Source organism: Microtus oregoni, unplaced genomic scaffold (assembly GCF_018167655.1).
Source record: "Microtus oregoni isolate MIOR12 unplaced genomic scaffold, Mior012 000110F_ref0000174, whole genome shotgun sequence".
Classification (NCBI taxonomy): Eukaryota; Metazoa; Chordata; class Mammalia; order Rodentia; family Cricetidae; genus Microtus; species Microtus oregoni.
In genome coordinates, this window is record NW_024544728.1 from 2215647 (window position 1) to 2238938 (window position 23292).

Consider the following 23292-nt stretch of genomic DNA (forward strand, 5'->3'; position numbering starts at 1 on the left):
ACAGGGGGATCATAGCTCAGCATAAAAAACTAAATTACCTGTGGAACACCTTTTTAAAAAAATGAATTATTTTGTGTTTTTTTAAATGAATATCTAGAATCTCAAAGTTGTCATAGCCCATACAAGACTCCATTAGCTCCTTCAAAGAGAAAGGAAAAGAGAAAGGAAGGAAACAAGGAGAGAGGAGAGGAAAGGAGGAAAGGGGTAAGGGAAAGAGGGAAAGGCGGGGCAGCACTCAGGTTTAGACACTGTCTTGTCGGTGGGCAGGGCATACAATCAGTGCTCTTTTAATAACCCTGGTCCCATCCCAGCGTGCAAAGAGCAATTGTCCATGAATCAGGGAGTAAATGTATGAAATCTGTGTGTGAAGCCTGCCTACAACTGTCTTCTTGGATTATATTCACAGGGAAATCTATGACTTATTAAAGTGTGTATTTCAGATCCAACACCAGAGGCCAGGGCTATGAATTCACAACAACCACTCAGCCAATGTGAGACCCTCCTTTACAGCAAGCAGACAGGCTCCCTGTCCCCAGACTCATCCGCCCATCTACAAAATCACCATGTTTCAGGGGACTCCTCTGTGTCTATGAAGACGTTGCTGAAAAATCTGATCCCCAGGCCCGCTCTGCTTCTGACATCCAGTGCTGTGCTTGGGGACAGAATTCTGATACCTGTTTGTTAAACTGGATGAACTGCTTTGACTTGTAGCAATCTGGTCACACTCAGAAACCCGCCAATACTGCAACTTGCCATGAGGTTCGCTGTGAGAGTTAAGTCCAGAAATAATCTCATTAGTGTCCTTTGGGTAGGACGTGGATCATCTGAGTGGGAAGGGTGGGAGGGGGATATGACAGGATTCTGTGCAGTCCATTAATTGCAGGTTGCCCCCCGTTTGCCAATGCTGCCATGTTCTCTGTCATTATCTTACAGGGCTCACAACTATGTGGTCGTCCTAACAGAAGTGTGCATTTTTCTTTTATCTTTAGTCTCTCTCCTTAGGGAAAACCATCAGTGTTGTGTCTTTTCCCAGGAAGATACTGTCCAGAATCTTTTCCCAAAGGACCACAGCTCTGATTCATTTTTTAAAATTGCTTCGGCATTATTTTGTTTCTACCCTTGCTACTGCTGTAAAAATCACTTGAGAGCATATGAAAGGGCAGCCCTCATGGCTGTTTACTCTCTTGGCAAGGATTTTGCTCCCCTGTCCTTTCACCATGCCCAGTTTAAAGCTGGCCCTCCAACACAGCTTTCATTTCCCAACTGCACTGCACAAAAGGATGCTTACCATCCTTCCATCAAAGTGTGAGGACAGTACCAAGCAAAATGCCAGCTGCCTGGTTTTGTGTTCTTCCCTCACCCACTCTTAACCAGGAGTGTCTAAAGACACAACATTCTACCGCCCTGTGGCAATGTGACCACTGTTGAGTGGTGGACACTTTTAGGGTCTGCTTCTCCCCTTTCTATGGTTTTCTCCTAGCATGAACACTGTAGGTGATACTCAAATCTGTAAACTTGAACTTGACTGGGTATTTACGCTTTGGACTCCACCTTGATGACACTAAACTTTAATTATTGTCATATAGGAAATCTACAACTCCTCATCAGAGGCCACGGGAACGCTCTTATCATCACATACAACGGGGAGTTCTTGTAAATCGTCTGTAAGGTTTGCGTCTTCTTGGGAGAGCTGGTCACTGTGCTTAGCAACCAGCGCCTCAATCTTCTGCTCCTTTTCTGCTAACACTTCTTCGAGCTGAGTGATCTTCTCAGTTTGCAGGGAAAGCTGGGTGGACAGCTCCATGATCAGGCTGATCTTTCTGTCCCCTTCTTCGACAGGTGGGAGACCTCCATAGGGCACTTCTACCGAGCCGGATGCTGAAGCAAAGAACAAACAAACAAAAGAGGAAAGTCATTTTCATCAGCATTTCCAGAACTTGGAGAGGGAGGACGAAAGTGTTTCGTTTCTCACGTTCTTGAGAGGCAGTCCAGATGTTACGTCATCCGGTTAGACACACTGAAAACAGAGTCTAGATCCCGTGAGGGGAACGATTCAGGGTGCTCATGAAAGAACTTGGAAGTCTCCGGAGAGGGACCAGAATCACTCCTCATCAACTCTTAATTTTATTTGTTTTTTTATGTGCATTTAACTTTCAACCAACTGTGGGAATAAGCCAACCTTGAAAGACAAACCCCAGCAAGAGCCACGCCAAGCTTCATTTTTTCCTTTTCCCAAAGAATCCTTCATAAGAGGAATGACTTAAATAAAGAAAACTATGCTTGAAATTAAGTGTTTATGTGTCTGAACAGGAGCAACAAACCTTGCCATTTCTCCTTTTGGGGGAGATGGTCTTAGAGAAAGACTATCTTCCTAGGCCAACCTTCAGAGTTGCCAGGAGTATAACTTGAGCCCAGGCATGGAACTGTTTGCATGGGACCCATCACAGGGGTTCAGTTCTTTTAGGCTGGCCAACACTTTAAAATAAAACTGAGCATCCTCTAGGACATCAAAGTTTGTCCAGTGTCATGGCCCTTGGTGAATCTCTGAGCTAAGGGTGAAGAATGGTTGATATAACTGAGAGCCCACGGCTTTCTCCATCCTCCAGTGGAGACAAGCCCAAGGAGCGCATCTGCTATACTACCAGCCATGGGTAAACAGACTTTCTACACAAGCCAGGAGTAATGATGACTCATGCCTGTCTTTCTAGCATTCAGGGGATAAGACAGGAGCACCACTATGAGTTCTAGGCCAGTTGGACATATAGAGTAAGACTAACTACACACACACACACACACACACACACACATGCACACACACACATACACACACACACACATGCACACACACACATACACACACACACATGCACACACACACATACACACACACACACATGCACACACACACATACACACACACACACATGCACACACACATACACACACACATACACACATACACACACACACACACACACACACACACACACACACACACACACCTACTACTCCTGTAAACCCATACCTGTTATTGACCATTGGCACTTCCTTAAAGGGTCACAGGTGGACTCAGGTAAAAACTTAAAACACCTAAGGCGCAAGGATGTGCAGCATCCTTGTGGGTCACAAAAGTGACAAGGAGACACCAATCCATTCTCTAATCTTAGAAATTATGATTGTCAAATTGCTAAATTTTAAAGACTATCTGGGAAACTTTAGTTCTCATTATGAGAAAACCTAATGCTAGTATCGAAGAGTGTGATGACTTGTTCATCTCTCTTAAGTTAAAGAGCAGCAAAGAGAGCTAGAGCTCTGTGGTCCAGAGCTCATAGTACTCATCTGCATATGTGTCTGGGGCTCAAAACTCCCTGCAACTCCAGCTCCTAGGGGCTCTAACACTGTCTTCCAGCCTACACAGTCACTGGCACACATATAACATAGATTCACACACAGAGATCAGTAACACAAACAAACAAAAAATTAAAAATAATGTATTTTTTTTAAAAAAAGAATAGTTAAAAGGTATCACAGTTTAAAGAATTATTTGGTTCATGGTTTCTGTAGAAGGCATATGCCCTCCAGCCCAGGAGAAGCTGTCCACACAGCAGGGGGCTTTTCTTACTTGCTGACACACCAGGGCCCTCCCTTTTACATCTGGCCAGAGCTGTGCTGGCAAAGACAGTAACTACACATGCCCAATAAGCAACTGAATGCCGCTATTATGAGTTGAGAGATGCTATCAACGTGAAAGTCATTAATTTGGGAACACTTAGCTTGGAAAAATGTGAACTGTCTCATTAACTTTTGTTGATTATTATTAAAGTAGTAATAGTTTGGCTATCTTGCAGCAGAAAAAAAAACCATGATATTGAGATTTCTTTCATTCACCGACTCTAACTTTAAAAGTGGCGATCACACGGCTTGAGTTTGTGAAACCCTCGTATTCCCGTGGATTACTGCTGGTCAGGCATTTCCTGCAGGTGAAATCCGGGAACTTGCAGACTGTGCTTCTCTGCTCAACCCTCACAGTTGTTAGTTGGGAGGGAGGATTGATCATTCTCGATGGATCATTTTTCCGTGTCCCCTGCGGTTGAGGCAGGGAAATACAGGTTTGCTATGGGTTCTTATGGGCTGAAGGAAGGTTCAGTAGTAGTGGAAAGAAGGAGCTGGGAATGGGCAGCAGGGAAGTGGGTCGCAGAGGTTGTGAGGAAGAGCAGCAGCAGCCTGAGGTGGAGAAGCCAAGCTTGGCAGCCTGGGGCATAGAAGGTGTCTCTAGAGCTCCAGATGGTGGCCCTTGGATTAGGTTGGCCGCTACCACTTTCCACTTTGACCCCTCTGTCAAACTTTTCTCCCCACCTTGTCGCAGATACAATGAAAAGTTTAGACAGTCTAAAGAGAACCGGAGTACGTAGCATTGTGTATAGATGAATACCTTGGTCACCTGCTTCTAATGATAAAGGGCAAAACTGCGACAATGGGAGGCCTTACCTTGGTGATATTAGATAGTATATCTGTATTCGTGCTCTGAGAGAGAGAGAGAGAGAGAGGAGAAGAGAAGAGGAGGAGAGGAGAGAGAGAGAGAGAGAGAGAGAGAGAGAGAGAGAGAGGAGAAGGAGGAGGAGGAGGAAGAGGGGAGGGGAGGGGAGGAGAGGAGAGGAGAGGAGGAGAGGGGAGGGGAGGGGAGGAGAGGAGAGGAGAGGAGAGGAGAGGAGAGGAGAGGAGAGGAGAGGAGAGGAGAGAAATGGAGGGGAACAGTGGGCCTCAGATGTTGCAACAAAGCATCACACACTAGGTCACACTAGGTGTCTCAGGCAATGGGCATTGTTTCTCATAGCTTCCAAGGTGGGACATTCTAGGTCAGGATGGTTGGGCTCTGCAGAAGCCTTCTTGACTATAAATGGTCTCTTTCTATGTCCCTATGATGAGGTGAGAGACTGTAAGTTCAGAATCCCTTCCTTCTCATTGTCTTTGACAATGTCTTATATGTAGCTCAGGCTGTAATAAAACGTGATTCTCCTCCAAAGTTCTGGAATTATAAGCATGTACAATCACATCCAAAAAGTATTTATTTTTATTCTTAAATTTTATGTGTATGGGTATTTTTTTTTAGCATACCCATAAGCCAAGGTTTTCATCTTGGCTTCACATTTTTATTTATTTATTTTGATTTTTAAGACAGGGCTTCTCTGTAGTTTTTGGAGCCTGTCCTGAAACAAGCTCTTGTAGACCAGGCTGGGCTTGTACTCATGGAGATCTGCCCGCCTCTGCCTCCCGAGTGTTGGGATTAAAGGCATGTGCCACCACTGCCTGGCCTGTGTATGGATATTTTAACTGCATGTGTGTCTGTGTACAGTCTCTGCAGAGGTAAGAAGAGGGTCCCCTGGGACTACGGTTGCAAATCATTGTGAGCTGCCATGTGGGTGGTGGGAATTGAGCCCTGGTCTTCTAGAAGAGCAATCCGTTCTCTTTACTGCTGAGCCATCTCTCCAGTCACCAGTGTCTGTTCCTGAGGGCAGTAATACCACCATAGGGCCTTAGTCTCATAATCTCATCCCAGCCCAATTTCCACCACGCTCATTTCATTTTATTGTCCTGCTGGAAGGCGGCCTTCAGCATCGAATTTTTGGAAAGGCGTCATTCGATCTGTGACCCGGGAAGCTGACACTTTGAAAGAGAGTAGACAAGCTCTAGAAAGCTGAGAAAAGGGCCGGCAAGACCCCTTAAGATCTACTCTCTGCTGTCTCTCAGAATGAAATGAAGATGCCGATGCGGAGACAAGCTACTGGGTATGTTTGCCAAAAGGAGAATTTCTTACATGAGTAATTTCACGGTTAGGCAATCTCAGACATGTAATAGAAAAATACCTGCTCCATTTCTTGGTTGGGATAAGCATGTGCTATGGTGTACATGGATAGTGATATTTTATTTGTGTTTTATAAATAAAGCTTGCCTGAAGACCAGAAGGTAAAACTAAGTCACTAGAAGCCAGGCACTGGTGTCACACACCTTTAAACCCAGGATTTGGGAGACAAGGCAGATGGATCTCTGTGAGTTCAAGGCCACCATGGGCTACACTAGATCAACACGGAAACAGATCCAGGAGGTGGTGACTCACCTTTTATCCCAGTACTAGGGAGTCACATGCCTTTAATCTCGGCACTAGAGAGGAATATAAATTGGGATGAGACAGGCGCCCACTTTCTTTCAGTCTGAGGATTTCTTAGAGGTAAGAGCTCTCTACTGGCTGGCTGCTTTGCTTTTCTGATCTTCAGGTTGAACCCCCATATCTGTCTCTGGGTTTTTATTATCCATGCTCCATATATGTGAAGGAAAGAGGATCTCAGCTGCAGATGCTTGCCACCTACAGTTTGAGCCAGGGTCTCATTTTTTGCCAAAATGCTGTGTAGTCCACACTAGGGAGCTTCCAGAGACTGTCATGTGTTTGCCTCCCATCTAATGGCAGGAGTGCTGGGATTACTCATGTTTGCTCTCCAGGGGTTCTGGGAAGCGCTCTACCCACTGAGCCATTCTCCCAGTCCCCTACTTGTTCAAAATGGCAAAAACTTTGCAAACTTCCCCAAAGTGAGGGAACTTATACCCTAGCTGTCTTGAAGATTGTCTCAGCCACCCTGGGTTATTTTTTGAATTCAACTATTAATCATTGCTTTTCCTTCCGCTCAACAGTAATCTCTCCTTTGTAACAGGAAGGGACAATATTCTCCAAGGTCCCGACAGCTTACATGTCCCAAATTTCAAACTCTTGCCACTTCCCCAGACTTCTGCCAGCAGATAGATAGGCCCACCTACAAAGTCATGGCTGCTTGGACATGGAGGGTCTGCCATCTGACCAGGTAACTAAGGTTTCATTCCATACCGAGAGTTTCCAAGACAGAGACAGCCACAGGCAAGAGCATGTCTACCTGTGAGAAAGGCACAGACCTGACTAGCTATAGCTGGAGTATGAACCTACTACACATGCAGGAGTTTCTGTGAGCACACAACCGCTTTCGTTATCACCCCTGTTTTTGCCTACATTTAAATTAGAGGTGAATGGGCTGGGACTATAGCTCCTTGATAGACAGAATGCTTGCCTGCATGCACAAAGCCACGGACTCAATTCTCAGCTCCTCATTTTTTGCTTTTTCTAGCAATTAGTGATTGGGCCTCTGCACAAGGATCACGAAGATGATGTGATGTTGACTCCTGCAGGGCAGGAAACAGGAAGCCCTATGAAGCCTTAAAGGACAGGGGACAGGCAGCCCTAAGAAGCCCTAAAGGACAGTCAGGATTAGCATGAACAAGCACCTCACCAGGTCCTCACTACAGCCGTTTATTTTTCTCTTTGTTTTCCAAGCGGATGCTGAGGCTGCCAAGTATTTACTCAATAAGAAAGACTCTTAGCGTTGAGGTGATTAAATACCTCATCCTAGAGCCACCCAGGATTACTGTTCAGCCTCCAAGACTGTGCCAGCATCCTCCTCTGAACAAATGCCCATCACTCTGAGTCACTTGGGGCCGGTTTTAAAAGCTGTGTACCCTCGTCAACAACCGCCGGGGAGTCCAGGTTCACCCCTGGTCATTCTTGGGCCTCCCAGCTGGCACGCCCGTAGGCATATACCTCTCCAACCTAAATAAAAAAAAATGAAGAAACAGAAACTTTACTATTCTTACTAATCATTTGTGAATGGAAATTCTCTGAAAGAAATGGTAGCCCTGCCCCCCTCTCCTGTATTATTGTACTTTACCGGCAAACACACAGATTGCTATTGTCTTGAAGCTCACTCTCTCCTACGGCTTCCGTGTTTTCTTTTGCTCACAATGACTGGTCTCTACGGTGCCAGACATATGACTTCAGAGGCTTTTCAATTTCCTTCTACCAAGCTGTGCACACTTAGAACACTTCTAAAGTTGGCACTTGTTAACTGGCTTGGCAAAGATAAGAAACACTGTACAAATAGATGTGATTATTAGAGAGGTTTGGTCGCTTAAAAAAATTAAAATATGGGACGAAATTTGTTATCAGGCTTTGATGCACTGTAATGATGATCAGAGATACAATAGGATTGCATTTTAGAATGAACTGTTAGACAAAGTAGCAGAGTAAAGAGAATGGAGAGCTTATAAAAATCTGCCTCTTTGCCCAAGTGCCTTGGAAGATAAGGAATGCCTAGTTGAAAGCACAACAGGACCCTGCAGCCCCAAGGATGTGGCTATTTCACCTCCTGGATCATTAGGAGAGAGTCTGAGAACACAGCAGGGATAGCAGGCAGGAAAACCAGGGGCCAGAGACTGAGCTGGAGGTCATTGTTCTCGTGTGCAATAGACCCTAGGCAGATGTAATGCCCTTGTGACCCAGGCATCCACAGCAGGATTGCAGGTTGGGTAGCCTGAATACAACAGGAACTTCCTTGGCATAGTTCCCCAAGCATGAGAAGTCCTTCTTGAGTTGTTGGTCAGGACTGACCAGAAGACTCCCAAAACATGATAGGTTATTGCTGTTGCCTTGGCTGCCTACCAGAGGTTGAAGATAATTCCTCATTGCTAAAACAAACAGATACTTCAGACACAGAATCTGAAGGATTTGAGCTAGAGCAGACCTGAAAGTCTCCTTCCTGAGGTCTAGCATTCATGATATCAGAAGGTATCATGTAGGTTCCAGTGGAGGAAAGCAACTAATAGCCCTGTACATATGACACATATGAACTTCAACAATGGCCATCATGGCACAACAACTCTTAGTGTGCAATAGTGGTACACATGTCTTGGTGGTAACCAGCAGCTCTCTAGTAGGACTTAAGGCCTGCTCAATAAGAGAGAAATCATGTCTGGTACTGGAAACCTAGCCAGCTATCCAGAGCCTGTGAGGTTGTGGGTCTTTGTGGAGAACCTATGACCTCCAGTTTACTTAACTGCATCTGCTCTCCTCTCGGGAGCAGACGCCTGAGAGAGACGCAATGCCCCGCTCTCAGGATGAAGCTCCCACCCAGGATGGACTAGGCTAGAATCTCCCCGGTAAGCGCACCTTGGGGTGCTATACACAGATGATTAGAAATGGGCTAAATTAATATGTGAGAATTAGCCTAGAAGAGAATGGGCCAAGCAGTGTTTAAATGAATACAGTTTGTGTGTTATTATTTCGGGGCATAAGCTAGCCAAGCAGGCAGCCGGGGTGCTGGGGACGCAGCCCCGCCGCCCTTATTACTACATCAGGGAAACTAGACTCATGAAATCTCAACGATGGCTGTCAAAATATGGCAACACCAATAGACATGCTAACATGAAAGGGGGAATTCCTATGGGCCAGCCCTAAACAAAGAACTACAGGCAACAAAGGAGAATTGAGAGTAGAGATGGGGCATAGTCTTCCTCAGAGAAGAGTACATTGATGGCTATCCAGCACAGCATGGTTATCAAATGCCAAGTGGTCATCTCTAAAATCATATACAAACAAGTAAGGTAACATTGTATGGGCAGATTAGGTTGTACACACACACACACACACACACACACACACACACACATTCCTTAATAGTTAAAGAAAAGCTGACACGAATTTGAGAGAGAGCAAGGAGTCCCATGGAAGGAGTTGATGGGAAGAAAAGGAAGAGGGAAAACAATGCAATTGTGTTTTAATTTCAAAACAGTAAAGTTAAAATGAAGTTTAAAAGATGGCACTTAGATTTCTTCCTGAGCACATTTTTCCCCCTCTAGTAAATCTTTGAACTGTGAAATTAAACTAGTAATGATGATGTAGGAGAAACTAGGAGTAATAATTTGATGTCATAAAGGATCTACAAGACTTGCCTAGCAAACTAAGTTCCATAAAGTAGAATCTAGAGAGGGGGCACTCAGGGATACATACTACACTAACCAGATTTAGTAGGAACTATAGGGAAAAAATACTGGACATCTAACATGATCAAGTTTAGATCGCTGAGAGCATGTTTCTATTAGATTGCCACCAGTGAAGCCCTGTTCCCATAACAAAAGGAGACAGCCCTGGTCACAGTCTGTCCTTAGGCCTTTTCCCACCCCATCCCCAACACACAAATGCTTCTACAGGTCACTGGGACAGGGCCACCGTTAAGTCCTAGTCTGTCATTAAGTCTGGATTCACTTATCAGGAAGAGCGTAATCCTATCTGCAGGCAGGATGATCCTGGTTAACAGCTGCTGGTCAAAGCAGCCCCATCTGTCTGCAGTTAGCTATGACAATATCTTTACATTATAAACCTAATTTGTCTCAACAACCATCTTCGTATTTCTCCATGAAATGGGTTTAATTGCTCAAAGTGTAACTTGGAGCCATGGCACTAAACGAGTTGGTGGGAATTCCTGTCCAGGGCTGGTTCCCTTTTGTGTATTAGCCATGAGTCACGGGGTATAATGCAAGAGGTTTTCCTTTGTTAATCTCTAAGTGGGGGCATGATTTCTCACTGGGAAGTCATAGTGATTCTCTTTGTTTGTTTTATTTATTTCATTTTGAGGCAGGGTCTTTCTATGTCGCCCTTACTGTCCAGGAACTATCTACGAAGATCAGGATAGCCTCAAACTCTTCCACTTCCCTCTGTCTCCTGAATTCTGGGACTGCACATTAATTCTACAATAATGAAATCATACTGTCATGATCCTGTACACTGAATCTAATATCTTTGAATATTATCTATATTATCTATATCTTTAGATATTTAAAGAGAATATCTAATATTCTCTTTAAAAAGAGGCAAGCAATGCCTAGGAGATCTCAGTCCTCCTTGAGATCTGTGGGTTAGATTCTGGAAGCTACGAAAATGATTCCCAAACCTGACACCCGGGATCTCATCAAAACGCTTCATCCTTGAAATTTTGCTTGGGTGGATGGATCAGAATGCCTAGCAATCTGTGTTTTCAAAAAGCCCCACAGTTGGTTTTGATCAGCCTGATTTCTGATGACTTACGTGAAGCACAGCAGGCTGCACTTTTTGCTCAGTCCTTAAAAGGTAGCCAGCAGGCATTCAAGCAAGCCTCTTTTTCACAAGACTACAGTTCACCAAGTTGGAGAAGGGAGATGACACCTATTCCACTCTTTGTGCCTTTCCCTGGCTATGCAACAGGGCTCTGCCTATAAATGTTACTGGCTAACTAAATGTATTCATGGTCCACACAGCCTTGGCCCTCCTTTGATTTGATTATATCCCAGAAACCATCTCAACAGTTTATACTTAGTTAAATCATCTCCAGGGCACCCAGAGAGAGTCAAGAGTGTTAGAGGGTTTGTTTTGCTTTGCTTCTGTTTCTGTTTTTATGTTTGAAAGGTTCATTTCTGTTCTCTGCAGAAGAGTCTCTTCCCATGAGGAATGGATAGAGAAGAGACACTCTCCAGGGCAGATGAAGGGAGGTTTATACCTGAGATGGAAACATAAGACATCCTGGATTCTATGAGTGAGTCCCCTTTATCACTAAAGCTTGTTGGAATCAGATAATATGCCCCCTCAAGACTTTAGAGCATTGACACAGAAAGGTAAAATGATACCTTGGTGTCAACTTGTGGGGGTGGGCTTTGTCAATGCTCAAGATATGTGGCTTATCTAGTATGGCAGTCTCTTCCTACTGTCTGTGGATCAAGATGTAGAACTCTCAGTTTCTACCCCAACATGCCTGTCTACACGCCGCCATGCTTCTCACCATGATGATAATGGACTAAATCTCTGAAACTGTAAGCCAGCCTCCATTAAATGTTTTCCTTTATAAGAGTTGCTATGGCCATGGAGTCTCTCCACAGCAATAGGAACCCTAATTAAGACAGGGGAGATCTAATTCCAGTTACAGTCAGAGATCAACAGAGGTAGATTTCATTGGGACAATTCTTCTATGTGATCATAGAGTCCTTTTATATCACTGTGATCAGATCACCTGAAGGAACAATGGATGACAGAAAGGAGGGTTTTCTTGGCTCAGAGTTTCAAAGAGTTTTAATTCATCATAGCAGAGAAGGCCTGCCAGAGCAGAACAGTTCTAGAGCAGCAGACATATGTGGCAGGCGCCCTTCACATGGTGACACACCAGAAACTAGGAAGCTCTGGACCGGGACCAGGGAAGGTGCAGCCTTCATAGAGGCCAGAACTTGGAGCAGGGCAAGCACATCCTTCAGAGGCACAGCTCTGGTGACCGACTTCTGCCAGCCAGGCTTCATTTGCTGAAGGCTCCATAGTCCATTAAAATATCTCCTCAGCAGGGCTGCGGAGCTCAGAACACCAGTCTGGGGGTGGGGGGCACCTTTTTAGCTACAACCCATCTTTTTTCAGCTTGCCAATAGCCAGGTGTTTTTCTGGGGGAAAAGTAAGAGAACATGCCCTTCACCCCCTTGCTGGAACCTTGAACCTTCAAGACATTTCTGGATACTTTACAGAAAGGGTTCTTGAACAAAGCGGGGGAGATGTGAACACTCTTAGCATTCTGAGCAGGGAAGGTTCGATCTAAGCAAGAGGAGGACATTCTAGAAGATCTTACTTCTTCCACTGAGCAAGAGGAGGGCATTTTAGAAGATCTTATTTCTTCCACTGAGCAGGTCCCAAGCACCTTTCACAAGGCTGCGTAGTTGATTGTTCAAAGAAAATCAAGAAAAAAGTATAGTGATCAACATGCTGGCTAGAAGCCAGAGATGGAAATGAACCCTCTGGAAGAGTCAGGAAATTCAAGGCAAGAAGAGAGCCAGGGGTTTGTCTGAGGGACAAAAGAGAAGACAATGAGTAGAGGTCTGTTTCTGTCCTTATGGGAGAAGGAGCCAGCAGGGAGGCAAAGCCCATGAAGATGAGTTTTCCGCATTTAGGTTCTGTGTTATTCTCCGAGGGACCCCCCTCACACACACATACACACCATGCATTAGGTGGTACACGGGGATGGCCAGTTTAGCTTGTGTGTGTTTATTTTCAAATTATTATTGTTTCTAGTATCACATAGGACTGAGAAATAACACAATATTCTGATAATGATGGCACGGACATAGTTATTCTTTGATAATAACAAAAAAGTAGTTTTCCCCACCTTTTTTTCTTCTGAGAATGGTGGAATAGAGGACATAATTTTTTTTAAATATTTTTATGGTTTATTTAACTTTATTTTATGTGCATTGGTGTGAAGGTGTCAAATCCCCTGCAACTGGATCTTCAGACAGTTGTGAGCTGCCATGTGGGTGCTGGGAATTGAACCGGGTCCTCTGGAAGAACAGTCGGTGCTCTTAACCACCGAGCCATATCTCCAGCCCTTTTTTTTAATATTTATTTATTTATTATGCATACAATATTCTGTCTGGGTGCAAGCCTGAAGAGGGCACCAGACCTCATTACAGATGGTTGTCAGCCACCATGTGGTTGCTGGGAATTGAACTCAGGAACTTTGGAAGAGCAGGCAATGCTCTTAACCACTGAGCCATCTCTCCAGCCCCCGAGGACATAATTTTTGCTTGTTAAGATTGTTTTATTTATATGGTTTAGAGGGAAGTTGTTTTTATTTAGCGGACTTGACACTACTCCGGGGCCCAGCCGCGTGACACCACCATATTCTGTGCACGAGTTTGAAGGACGTGCGCTCCTCTACCTCACACCATGAAGTCTTCTCCTCACTCACTAACTCTCATTTACTGCTCTCCATCCTTGGATTAGCCCTGAGATGACAGCACTGCCATGACCTTTACAGCCCCCCAGATGTAGTGTGCAGTCTAGAATCAACAGATCTTGGCAGAGTCTTTTTCTTCTTAAAACTGGGCATAAAACATGATAAACCACAGTAACTACTTTAGTAGCTGAAGAATAACAAAGAATTTATTTGAGTGATTCAGTTTTTTTTTTTTTGTCCTAAACACTAAATCCACAGTGACTTTACCCACCACCTAACATCATCACATAACTCAGAGCAAATCCTCCAGGCTGTGAGCATTCCATCTCCGCAGAGCGACACTGCTGACATTTGTTACCAAGACTTTTGTTTATGTGAAACATTGAGCAGAGGAAGACATGCAGGCTTTATCCATAATTCTTAGCAGAAGACTTTGAAATAGAGGGATGGGGTTTGCAGATGAATATCCCTCTCAAAGATATCTACTAAGATGTGGAAAATAACACTCCTAAAGGATACTCCCATCCCAGAAAGTAGGTGACTTTACACGGCTGAGCTCCTTTGCAAAAGTAACTGGGGGTCTTTGGATTGAAGAGTCATCCTGCATTACCGTGGTAGACTTAAGATAATCACTGGAGGGAGGGGTGTGGTCAGCCAGAAAGAACTATCTGGAGATGCTGAACGTTATTTGATGGCAAAACTGTCCCACACAGGCTCAGGTGTTTGAACACTTGGTCCCCAGCTGATGGTGCAGCTTTGAGACTTTATGGCATCCGTAAAAGGTGAGGCCTGGCTGGCAGACTTGATCACTCGGTACAAGCTTGTGAATTATGAGTTATATATAGCTTGGTTCTGGTTCTGACCTGACAGTCTCCCCTCCCCTTTCTTCCCCTCTTCTGTGCCCCCCCCCCCCCCAACTCCCTCGCCATGATTTGTGAAAATGTAACAAGGTTCAGTGCAGGCTCCTGTGACTCCAGCTGAAACCCCACCTGCCATGCCTTCCCCATCCTGCAACTGAGCAAACAAAGCCTGCTTTTCCTAAGCGGCTCCTTGTCAGCTATTTGGTCACAGTGCTGAGAAAATATCTGATACGCTGTGCTGCCTGCTCTGGAGATAAGAAAGGTACCCAGAGCCAAGACAAGTCATTGCCCTATAGAAACTAGAAAGTACCAAGGATCATGTTGCTCGGGACTGCTAGAGGGGACCCAGCCCAATCACCTGCTGGCACCCTGATGGTACACCAGACACAGTTGTTTTGAGCTTTTGACCTCCAGAACGATAAACCAATACAACTGGGCTGTTTTAAGTTACTAGATTTGGTTCATTTGTCATGACTGCAGTAGGAAATCAATAGAGGACAGACTGCGCACCCCAGAGCAGTGGGAATGGAGCCCAAGAGCTCACCCGGGCTGGCAAAGTGCCACTCAGACTCATGCATTTTAACTGAAGGGTGTCGGAGGTTTCGCTCAATCCAGAAAGTTTTGGATCCCAAGGTATCTGGTCTCCAGTGGAGTCTTAAGATACTGTCACCCCCTGACTTCTGTAAATGGTTCTGTCACCCCCTGACTTCTCTAAATGTTGATGGTTCCACACAGTTAGCATTCAGACTCCCTCCTGCTATCTTTAAAAGGACAGAGAATCCTTCATTATTTAGTCACTCTGGGGGTTTTCCAGACGGCTCTCCTCCAATTGTCTGTGTCTGGGATGGCTTTCCTAATATTTGTCTCACATTAGCCCAATGCAATCTAGATTTTCATTTTTGTTTTGGGGTTTTATTTATTGGAAACAGACTCTTTCTATGTGACCACACAGGCTTCAACCTCCCCAGTGCTGAGTCATAGGCATGCATCACCATGCTAAAACCCTCAATTTTTCTTTTAGTTGACATGCTAAACTTGGCCATGTGAATTTCCAATGCCACTAAACTTGAGTTTGCTTCTCATTCAACGTAGTTGACCCCTAAACCCTCCACCTATTGACAGCACATTCTTTCATTAGCTTTCATAGCATGACAGGACTTCTCTTTCAAACTTAGTAGGTGGGGAAGACAGAACTGAATGCTGGGAGGAAGAAGGTGGAGTTAGAGGCACCATGGATCTGCCACCAGAGTAAGACATCCTACCGAAACTTGCTGGTAAGCCACTACCATGTGGCGAAACATAGATCAATAGAAATGGGTTAAACTCAGATGTAAGAGTTAGCCAATAAGAAGTTAGAGCTAATGGGCCAAGCAGTGATTTGATTAATACAGTTTCTGTGTGGTTATTTCGGGGCTAAGCTAGCTAGGATGCTGGGATGAACAAGTGGGCCCTCCAACAACAGAGATCCCATCATGCACCTATTTGCTTAAGGTAGAATCTTAGAGTTATTTTGGATTTCTCCCTTATTCCTACTCTCTTCCAGCTACAGTATACGTGTGTGTGTGTGTGTGTGTGTGTGTGTGTGTGTGTGTGTTGGAGACTGGACACAGGACCTTGCCATGCATTGAGTTACACCTGCCAGTGCTGGCTCTTCTATCCGTTTTATTATACAGTCCCATTGGTTCACACTTTTAAATGTTTCCTACGTCGTCTATCTTTTCCCCAGTTAGGTCATAAAATGTACTTCTGCAACTCCCTGCCATGAATAACTGAAAATTTTAAGGCAAAATCATAGACTCTAGCAGACCTATTTTACTGGGTTCCGCCATGAGTCCTAACCACCAAGTAAAGAACCAAATCATGGTGAAAAGCAGAGAAAGGCAAGTCACACATTGTGGCTCCATTAAGAGAGGACCAGTGACCACAAGTCCATCGTTAGGGTAGTAAAGGAGCCTTGGGTTTAAATAGAGGGCAAGGGGTATAACTTAAGGAAGCAGACCTGCTTAAGGTTTGCTTCCACCCAATGCTGTCTTACTTCTGGTTCCGCAAGGTGGTTTCTAGAAGTCCACACAACTGACATTCTCTCATTGCTTAAGAGAACACATTGCTCATTTTTGTTCTGGGGAGCCTCTTTCCCTCATGGAAAATGTTCTTTATCTGGGGCTGATCCTTACCCTCAAGGTTTTGTTCTTCCAAGAACCTAGGGGAACTGCACTTCGGGGATTACTATCTCTGATCCTTTGTCCAGAGTAAAGAGATCATCAGATAGACCGAAGGAAGGCGGTGATGCCAATCTCCCATCCTCTTTTAGTTACCCTGTGGCTCCAACTGAGTAGTCAATGTTTTTCACAAAATGTGCCTTTTAACAAAAAAAAAAAAATCTAAGAGTTTCACATGTCTATATTATTTTCATTCAAGCCCTATGAGCTTGGACTCTGGATATCTATCTCTACAGCTACTGAACTATAGTTTCTGAACTCTGTCTTTGCTCCAGTTTACATTACTTTATGAAAATAGACATCTGTACGCTGCACACTGGTGGGGTTTACGAATCAGATGACAGCAATGGACTTCGAGTGGTATGCTTGAGCCCTTGGACATTTATTCTTGGAACATACAGGGACCAATTCAGAAGAGACCAGGGGGAAAAGAAAAGTAACAAAGAGGGAAGGATCCATCAAAGTTCTCAAGTGTATGAGAAGCAGCAACAGAGTAAAGTGTAAGGACCTTGCCCACTGCAGAGGAAAGGTTCAGATAAACCAGTACTGTTTCTCAATCCTCCCTCCAATGTAAGCAATTCTTCCTTCCTTCCTTCCTTCCTTCCTTCCTTCCTTCCTTCCTTTTTTCCTTTCTTTCCTTCCTTTTTTTCCTTCTTTCCTTCCTTCCTTTTCTTCCTTCCTTCCTTCCTTCCTTCCTTCCCCCTCTTTTCTTCCTTTATGATTTTTTAAAACCATGTGGCTCAGGCTAGTCTGAAATTCCCTATGCAGTCCACATTGCCTTTGAATATGCAATCCTTCTGCCTCTATACTTCCTAAGTGCTAGCATTACAGATTTACACCAACACACCAGTTTAACTTTATTTTCATTAACACTTTGTTCCACTTTTATTCTGTGAGGCTTTACTGATCATTTAATAAAATAAAATAAAATAGACCCAGGGATGAAGCTAGGGCCAGAGATGACTTTGAACTTACTGAGTTATTAGTGCCCTTGAACTTCTGATACTCCTGACTCTACTTCTCCAGCACTGGGGTTATAGCAGAAAATAGCTGAGTGGGAGACAAGGCAGGAAACACTGGGGGAGGTGGAGGGAAGCAGTAGTGGATGAATATGGCCAATATACACTGTATAAATATGTGAAACTTTTACAGCATAAAGTATTTCAAATAAAACAGGAACAACTGCCCTGCTCTCTTGGGCAGCTTGCAGACTGCAGTTGTTTCAATTCCCACTGCCTGTGAAATGTTATTCTAATTTTATCAACTCGATTTTATTTTTTTCAGCATCAAGATGTAATTTCATCTTGAAATTACAAGAGATAATTCAAAAGTGGTAGAGAAACTCTCCCAAAGGAAGCTCAAATGAGCTTTTCTTTCTTTACAAAACCTCCTCATGTTCAGTACAAATGGTAATTCTCTTAGACATTTTCCTCACTAGTTATCTACTTTATTTTAAAAATTATATTTTTTGAGAACATTATCACAGCTAATTATTTTCAGTTTTGGCTTAAATGTTGCAGGATATTTGATCATATCCGAGGTTCTGTTTGCCTTAATTGAATAAAATCAACCTTAGATCAGGAGGTGGAGACAGCAACTAGTTGACAGAAAGTAATCACAGCGAGTCAGAGGGAGTCTGGAAGATGGTTAGAGAGACACATGGGAAGCAGCAGGTAGGAACTATGAGCTTGGTGGTCTTTTTTGGTTTGGCAGAGCATCTTGCTGAGACACCAGCAAAGAGGGAAGGTCAGGTAGTTGCTCCTCAACTCTCTGAGCTAGCCGGTTTTCACCCCAGCCTCCTACTTCCGAGTCTTACTGATAAACAGAATGATAGAGATTTAGTTAAGAACTACATTTGATGGCAGTGGCAGGAGGCAGTTCCAGCAGGACATCAAAGTCCCACTGGGGTGCTGCCTGAGAAGTGGGTCAGCAACTGTGAAGTCCTAATTACCAGCAGAAACCGCAGTTCAGGTACAGGTGCTGTGCCACCTGTGCCGGAGAGAAAAACGACACCTAAATACAAAGCACTTTACAAAAGTACAAAAACTATTTAGAGGATTGATGAGATACTTAGCAAAACACTTCTGTATTGGTATAGGAAACTTCATTGTCTGTGTTTGAAATAAACTCTGCATTAAAACAGGAAAACAATATAATGCTTAAACATATCAAACAATTTATATAAGTGAATTCATTTTTTTGTGTCCCTTATATATTTTGTTTTATTTACTCTTCTCTTCAATCTTTGCGTGTATGGTGCACACCATGACAGTCATGTGAAGGCCAGGATTGGAAGACAACCTCTTTGTGTCTGTCATTGCCTTCGACCTTGTGTCAGGGTCTCTTTGGACGCCACTACTTGCGCTAGTTGTCCTGAGACGCCCCAAGAGATTTTGGTTATGGTGTTGATCACAGCAAAATAAAGCAAATTGGAATAACAGTCTTACTAAAGTGTGAATTCTGTGAGCTGCAATAGCAATCAAGATGGCAAGATATGCCCATTGCTCCAAGAGAGTTATGAATGTTATGGGGGTAATCAACCACTTTGTGGATGAATGTAAGGCAAGCTCCGCAGTGGAAAAACACATGGCTGCTACTATAGATCTGGCCAAGAGCACATGGCTCAGGAAGGCTTAGGTTCTGGGGGTGAACCCACTACTGTTATTTTGCTAAATGGACACAGTATTAAATTTCCCTCTAAGTACACATCTCTCTGCTCTTCGATCTGTGCAGCTCCTTAGACCGAATAAGAGAGGTTTCTTTGTGCAATGGAGGGTAGTTAATGCAGTAACTCAGAACTGGCCAAAGGATGGAGACTAGGTGTCTAGAGAGTGCTCAGCAACAAACGGGACTCCTGCATCTCACCACCTCCTCACAAGGTTCAGCGAGGCTCAAGAAGAGAGTGAAGAAATACCACAGAAGACAAAGGTCAGGGGAGATGAGAGTGTTTCAGTCACTGTCCTATGGCTGTGAGGAGACATCATGGCCAAGGCAACTCTCATAAGGGTTTAATTAGGGACTGGCTTACAGGATTAGGGGCTTAGTACATTATCATCATGGCAGGGAGCACCCTAGCAGGGAGCATGGCAGCAGGCAGGCATGGTGGTTGATGTGGTGGATGTAAAAGCTATATCCTGATCCATAGGCTGAAAGAGAGACTGGGCCTGGCATGGGCTTTTGAAACCTCAGCACCCACCCTTAGTGACATATTTCCCCCAGCATGGCCACATTTCCAAATCCTTCTCAAATAGTGCCATTCCCTGATGATTAAGCTTTCAAATAAATGAGCCACTGAGATCCATTCTTAATCAAATCATGGCAGTGAGACGGGGTCTTCTTGTTATTACAGAACCACTGAACTCATGAACTCATCATGGCTGGGTTTGTCTGCACAAGATCAATCCAGTCAACATTACAGCGCAGAAGGAGAATGAATTAAGATTCCCCACCCCCTGCATCCCAGCTGAGGAGCTATTAACAATTGATAGGTGCTGGGGGAAGGAGGGTCACTTCGTTAAATAGTATGACCCCTGGTAGCTCAATAATGTTCCAGTAAATGACCCCACTCCCATGAGTATGTGGAAGGCGAATATCAGACTCCATGAATTATAAAAGAAAGAGTACATGAAGTTGGGGGGGGGGATAGAGAACAGAAGGGAATCTAAGAGGAGATAAGAAATTAATAGTATTATAATACAGTATATCTGTGTATTCACTTCTTAATTAATAGGATGTTATAATTTTAAAAAGCAAAAAGGGTCACACAATAGGTCACATGCCTCTTTGTTGCAAGGAGGCCACTTGCTTATTTCCCGGCTGCTCAGTCCCGAAACAATCACACAGAAACCGTATTTTTTAAATCACTGCTTGTCCCATTAGCTCTATCTTCTTATTTGTTAACCCCTACTGTTGGGACCATTTGGAGTCCTGGCCTCCAGCTGCTCTTCCCTGCTAGAGATCCTTACTTTCCTTCTGATTTGAGTTACTAAAGGCTGTGTCAAAGTTGTTTACCAGCTCTGCTTCATGAGCACGGGTTGCCTTGGGTTTGAGGATCAGAGGATAAGGTTTTCACCTGTTGGCCCACCTGACTGTTGGGTATATAAGCCTCCGTGGTGCTATTGAATAAAGGGCTTCTTACCAGTGACTAGAGGTCCATGTCTGTCTCTGTCTGTGTGTGTTTGTGTGGTTCAACCTCCAGCCCCTTGCCTGAAGCTCAGGAACTGTATGGTAGTGCATACAGAGCAAACAGGCATTGTGTGCTGTACCCTACATCTTAATTTAACTAATTTCTAGCAATCTGTGTATTGCCACATGTCTGTGGCTTACTGGGCAAAGTTTTGACATCTGTCTCTGGCGGGGCTACATGGTTTCTCTCTGACTCCTCCTCCTTTCTCCCAGCATTCTCTTTAGTCCTCCCTCCCCCCCTTAGCTCTGTTCCCCTCCACCTGTGCTATAAGTCCAATGCAGTTCTATAATTAGCCAATGATATTCACAGAGGGGAATCCCACATCACTCATTCTTACGTTTTCATCTATTACTCATTCATGATCCAGCAAATGTAAGAATTTTAGGTATTGGCAGCAGGGTTATCATGAAGACTTGTGGGCATTTGTCTGATTACTTTCCCAAGATGGCCCTCCCAGTATGTTTTGATTCTAACCACTTGAATAAACAAAGACTTGGAGCATGCCTTCATTTCAACAGCTCAGCCTTTTATTTCTCACTTAAGAGATGTAAATTTAATTTATATCATGTAGTAATGGGCCAATACAATTCTTAGAGCCAAATAAATAACACCTTTAAATGGCAAAGTTTACCTAGAATTGAGAAAATGCATTTCTTTTTCAGATTCAAGTCATCTTTAATCAATTGAGTAAGTTGATTTTATACTTAGGATTAGTCTCAGGGAATTAATACTGTTTGTGACTTGAACAGTCAGAGTGATTCAGCCACATATAATCTGACCCATCTATCAGCAACTTGGACAAAGAAAGGTTATTATTTTACGTAGGTGAATCTGGAGAATTCCAGGGTTAGTTCATTTTGTGGCTTCTTTGGTTTCTGACCTATTTGCAAGATTATTGCAGTCGCAGTCTGTGACCATCTGCCTCATGCTTCCACCACGCCTTCCCCATCATCTGCCTTTTATATTCCTTCGCAAATAATAAGTCAAATTAAATCCATCTTTCCTTAAGTTGCTTTTGACAGAAAATTTGTCACAAGAATAAAAAAAAAATGTTAGTACGCCAAGGTAAAAAAAAAAAAAAGATCTTTGTCTAAAAGTTGGATGAGAAAGGAAAATCCTGTCTTATCTCCCATATAAGGGGTGGTAAACTTCCATGATGCTGGCATGTTTGTACAGTCTCTCCCCTGTGGTGATGTTTTATTCGTGCTATAACAAATAAAGTTTGCCCAAAGATCAGAGTGTGGAGCCAGACACAGTAGTTAGCCATAGAGGCCAGGCAATGCTGGCATCACCTTCTATTCCAGCAACCAGGAGACAGAGGCAGATGAATCTCTGTGAGTTCAAGAACACCCTGGTTTACAAGATGTTAAACCAGTCTAAAATAGAAACAGAGCTAAGCAGTGGTGGTTCACACTTTTAATCCCAGCACTAGGGAGGTGGAGATGGAAATGATAAGGTTGGGTGGAGAGAGGAATATAAGGCAGGAGGAGACGGGAGCTCAGGATTCTGTCTGAAGTTTCATCGAGACAGCATTTAGTCTGAGGACTTGTAGAGACAGGATAGCCCATTGGGGCCACGGATTTAGTAGAAGTGAGAACTAGCGGCTGGCTCCTCTGCATCTCTGATCTTCAGACAGCTTTCCTTGTTAAAACACAAACAAAATATCACCACACTCCCCTTCCCCCCCACATATTCTCTATTTCTATACGCTTGCAGAGAATTACTCCAGATATACCGTTTTAATTCGAACACATTTCTAAAGAAGTTTTGAAAAGAAACATTCCCCATGTTTGGTGTGACTAATGAACATTCAAGTTCCGTGTTGTGTGGGGGAAAATTCCAGAAGCATATTATTTGCCTAACTCATGAGCAACATCGGGGTTCTGTTAACGAAGAAGAATAGCATCTTTTGTGTAGGTGACTAGCAGTGTCTGCCGCTGAACAAAACTGTTTTATTTAAAAGCCAATAATAGTGGATCCTTCAGGACTATTTTTGTTCAAGAAATCTGAAAGCCCCTGCCTAACCGGTGTAAGTAATGAAGAGAATGTACTGGCTCCGGAGACAATGCTAGCTCCAGGCAAGGCTTGAACTCGTGGTGTCATGAATGTCAGTGAAATTTGTCTGATTCTGGTCTCCCTGCTCATTCTTTACAAGGCCAGATTCTTCTGTAACCCTGTACTATTTTGAGAGCCAGATGGTTGCCACCATCTTCTAGGGACAGACCTCTTCCAGTCCAGTGTCAAAGAGAATCTATCACTGCACTGGTCATAGGAAATCAGGCACTTATCTTTCCTATAAGCCACAGACATGATCTCATATTTCATTGTTTCATTTAGTTTATGAGATTATCTTGGCATCAGTGAAGGACCCATGTAGTTCTTGTTGCAGCTTAAGGCTTACTGTTAAGTGATAAAGGGATGTAATGTGTACCAAT

At 43.8% G+C, this 23292-nt stretch overlaps 1 protein-coding gene across 1 annotated transcript in view; it reads right to left on the reverse strand.

Annotated features, from left to right (window-relative positions):
* Positions 1-1407: 1407 nt before the first annotated feature.
* The window catches only part of LOC121443637 (coiled-coil domain-containing protein 192-like), a 199569-nt gene continuing 177684 nt past the window's right edge, over positions 1408-23292 (reverse strand). Inside the window, 1 exon segment of the mRNA XM_041645462.1 lies at positions 1408-1878. Within this exon segment, the coding sequence (XP_041501396.1) occupies positions 1592-1878 (287 nt within the window). The 3' untranslated portion in view covers positions 1408-1591.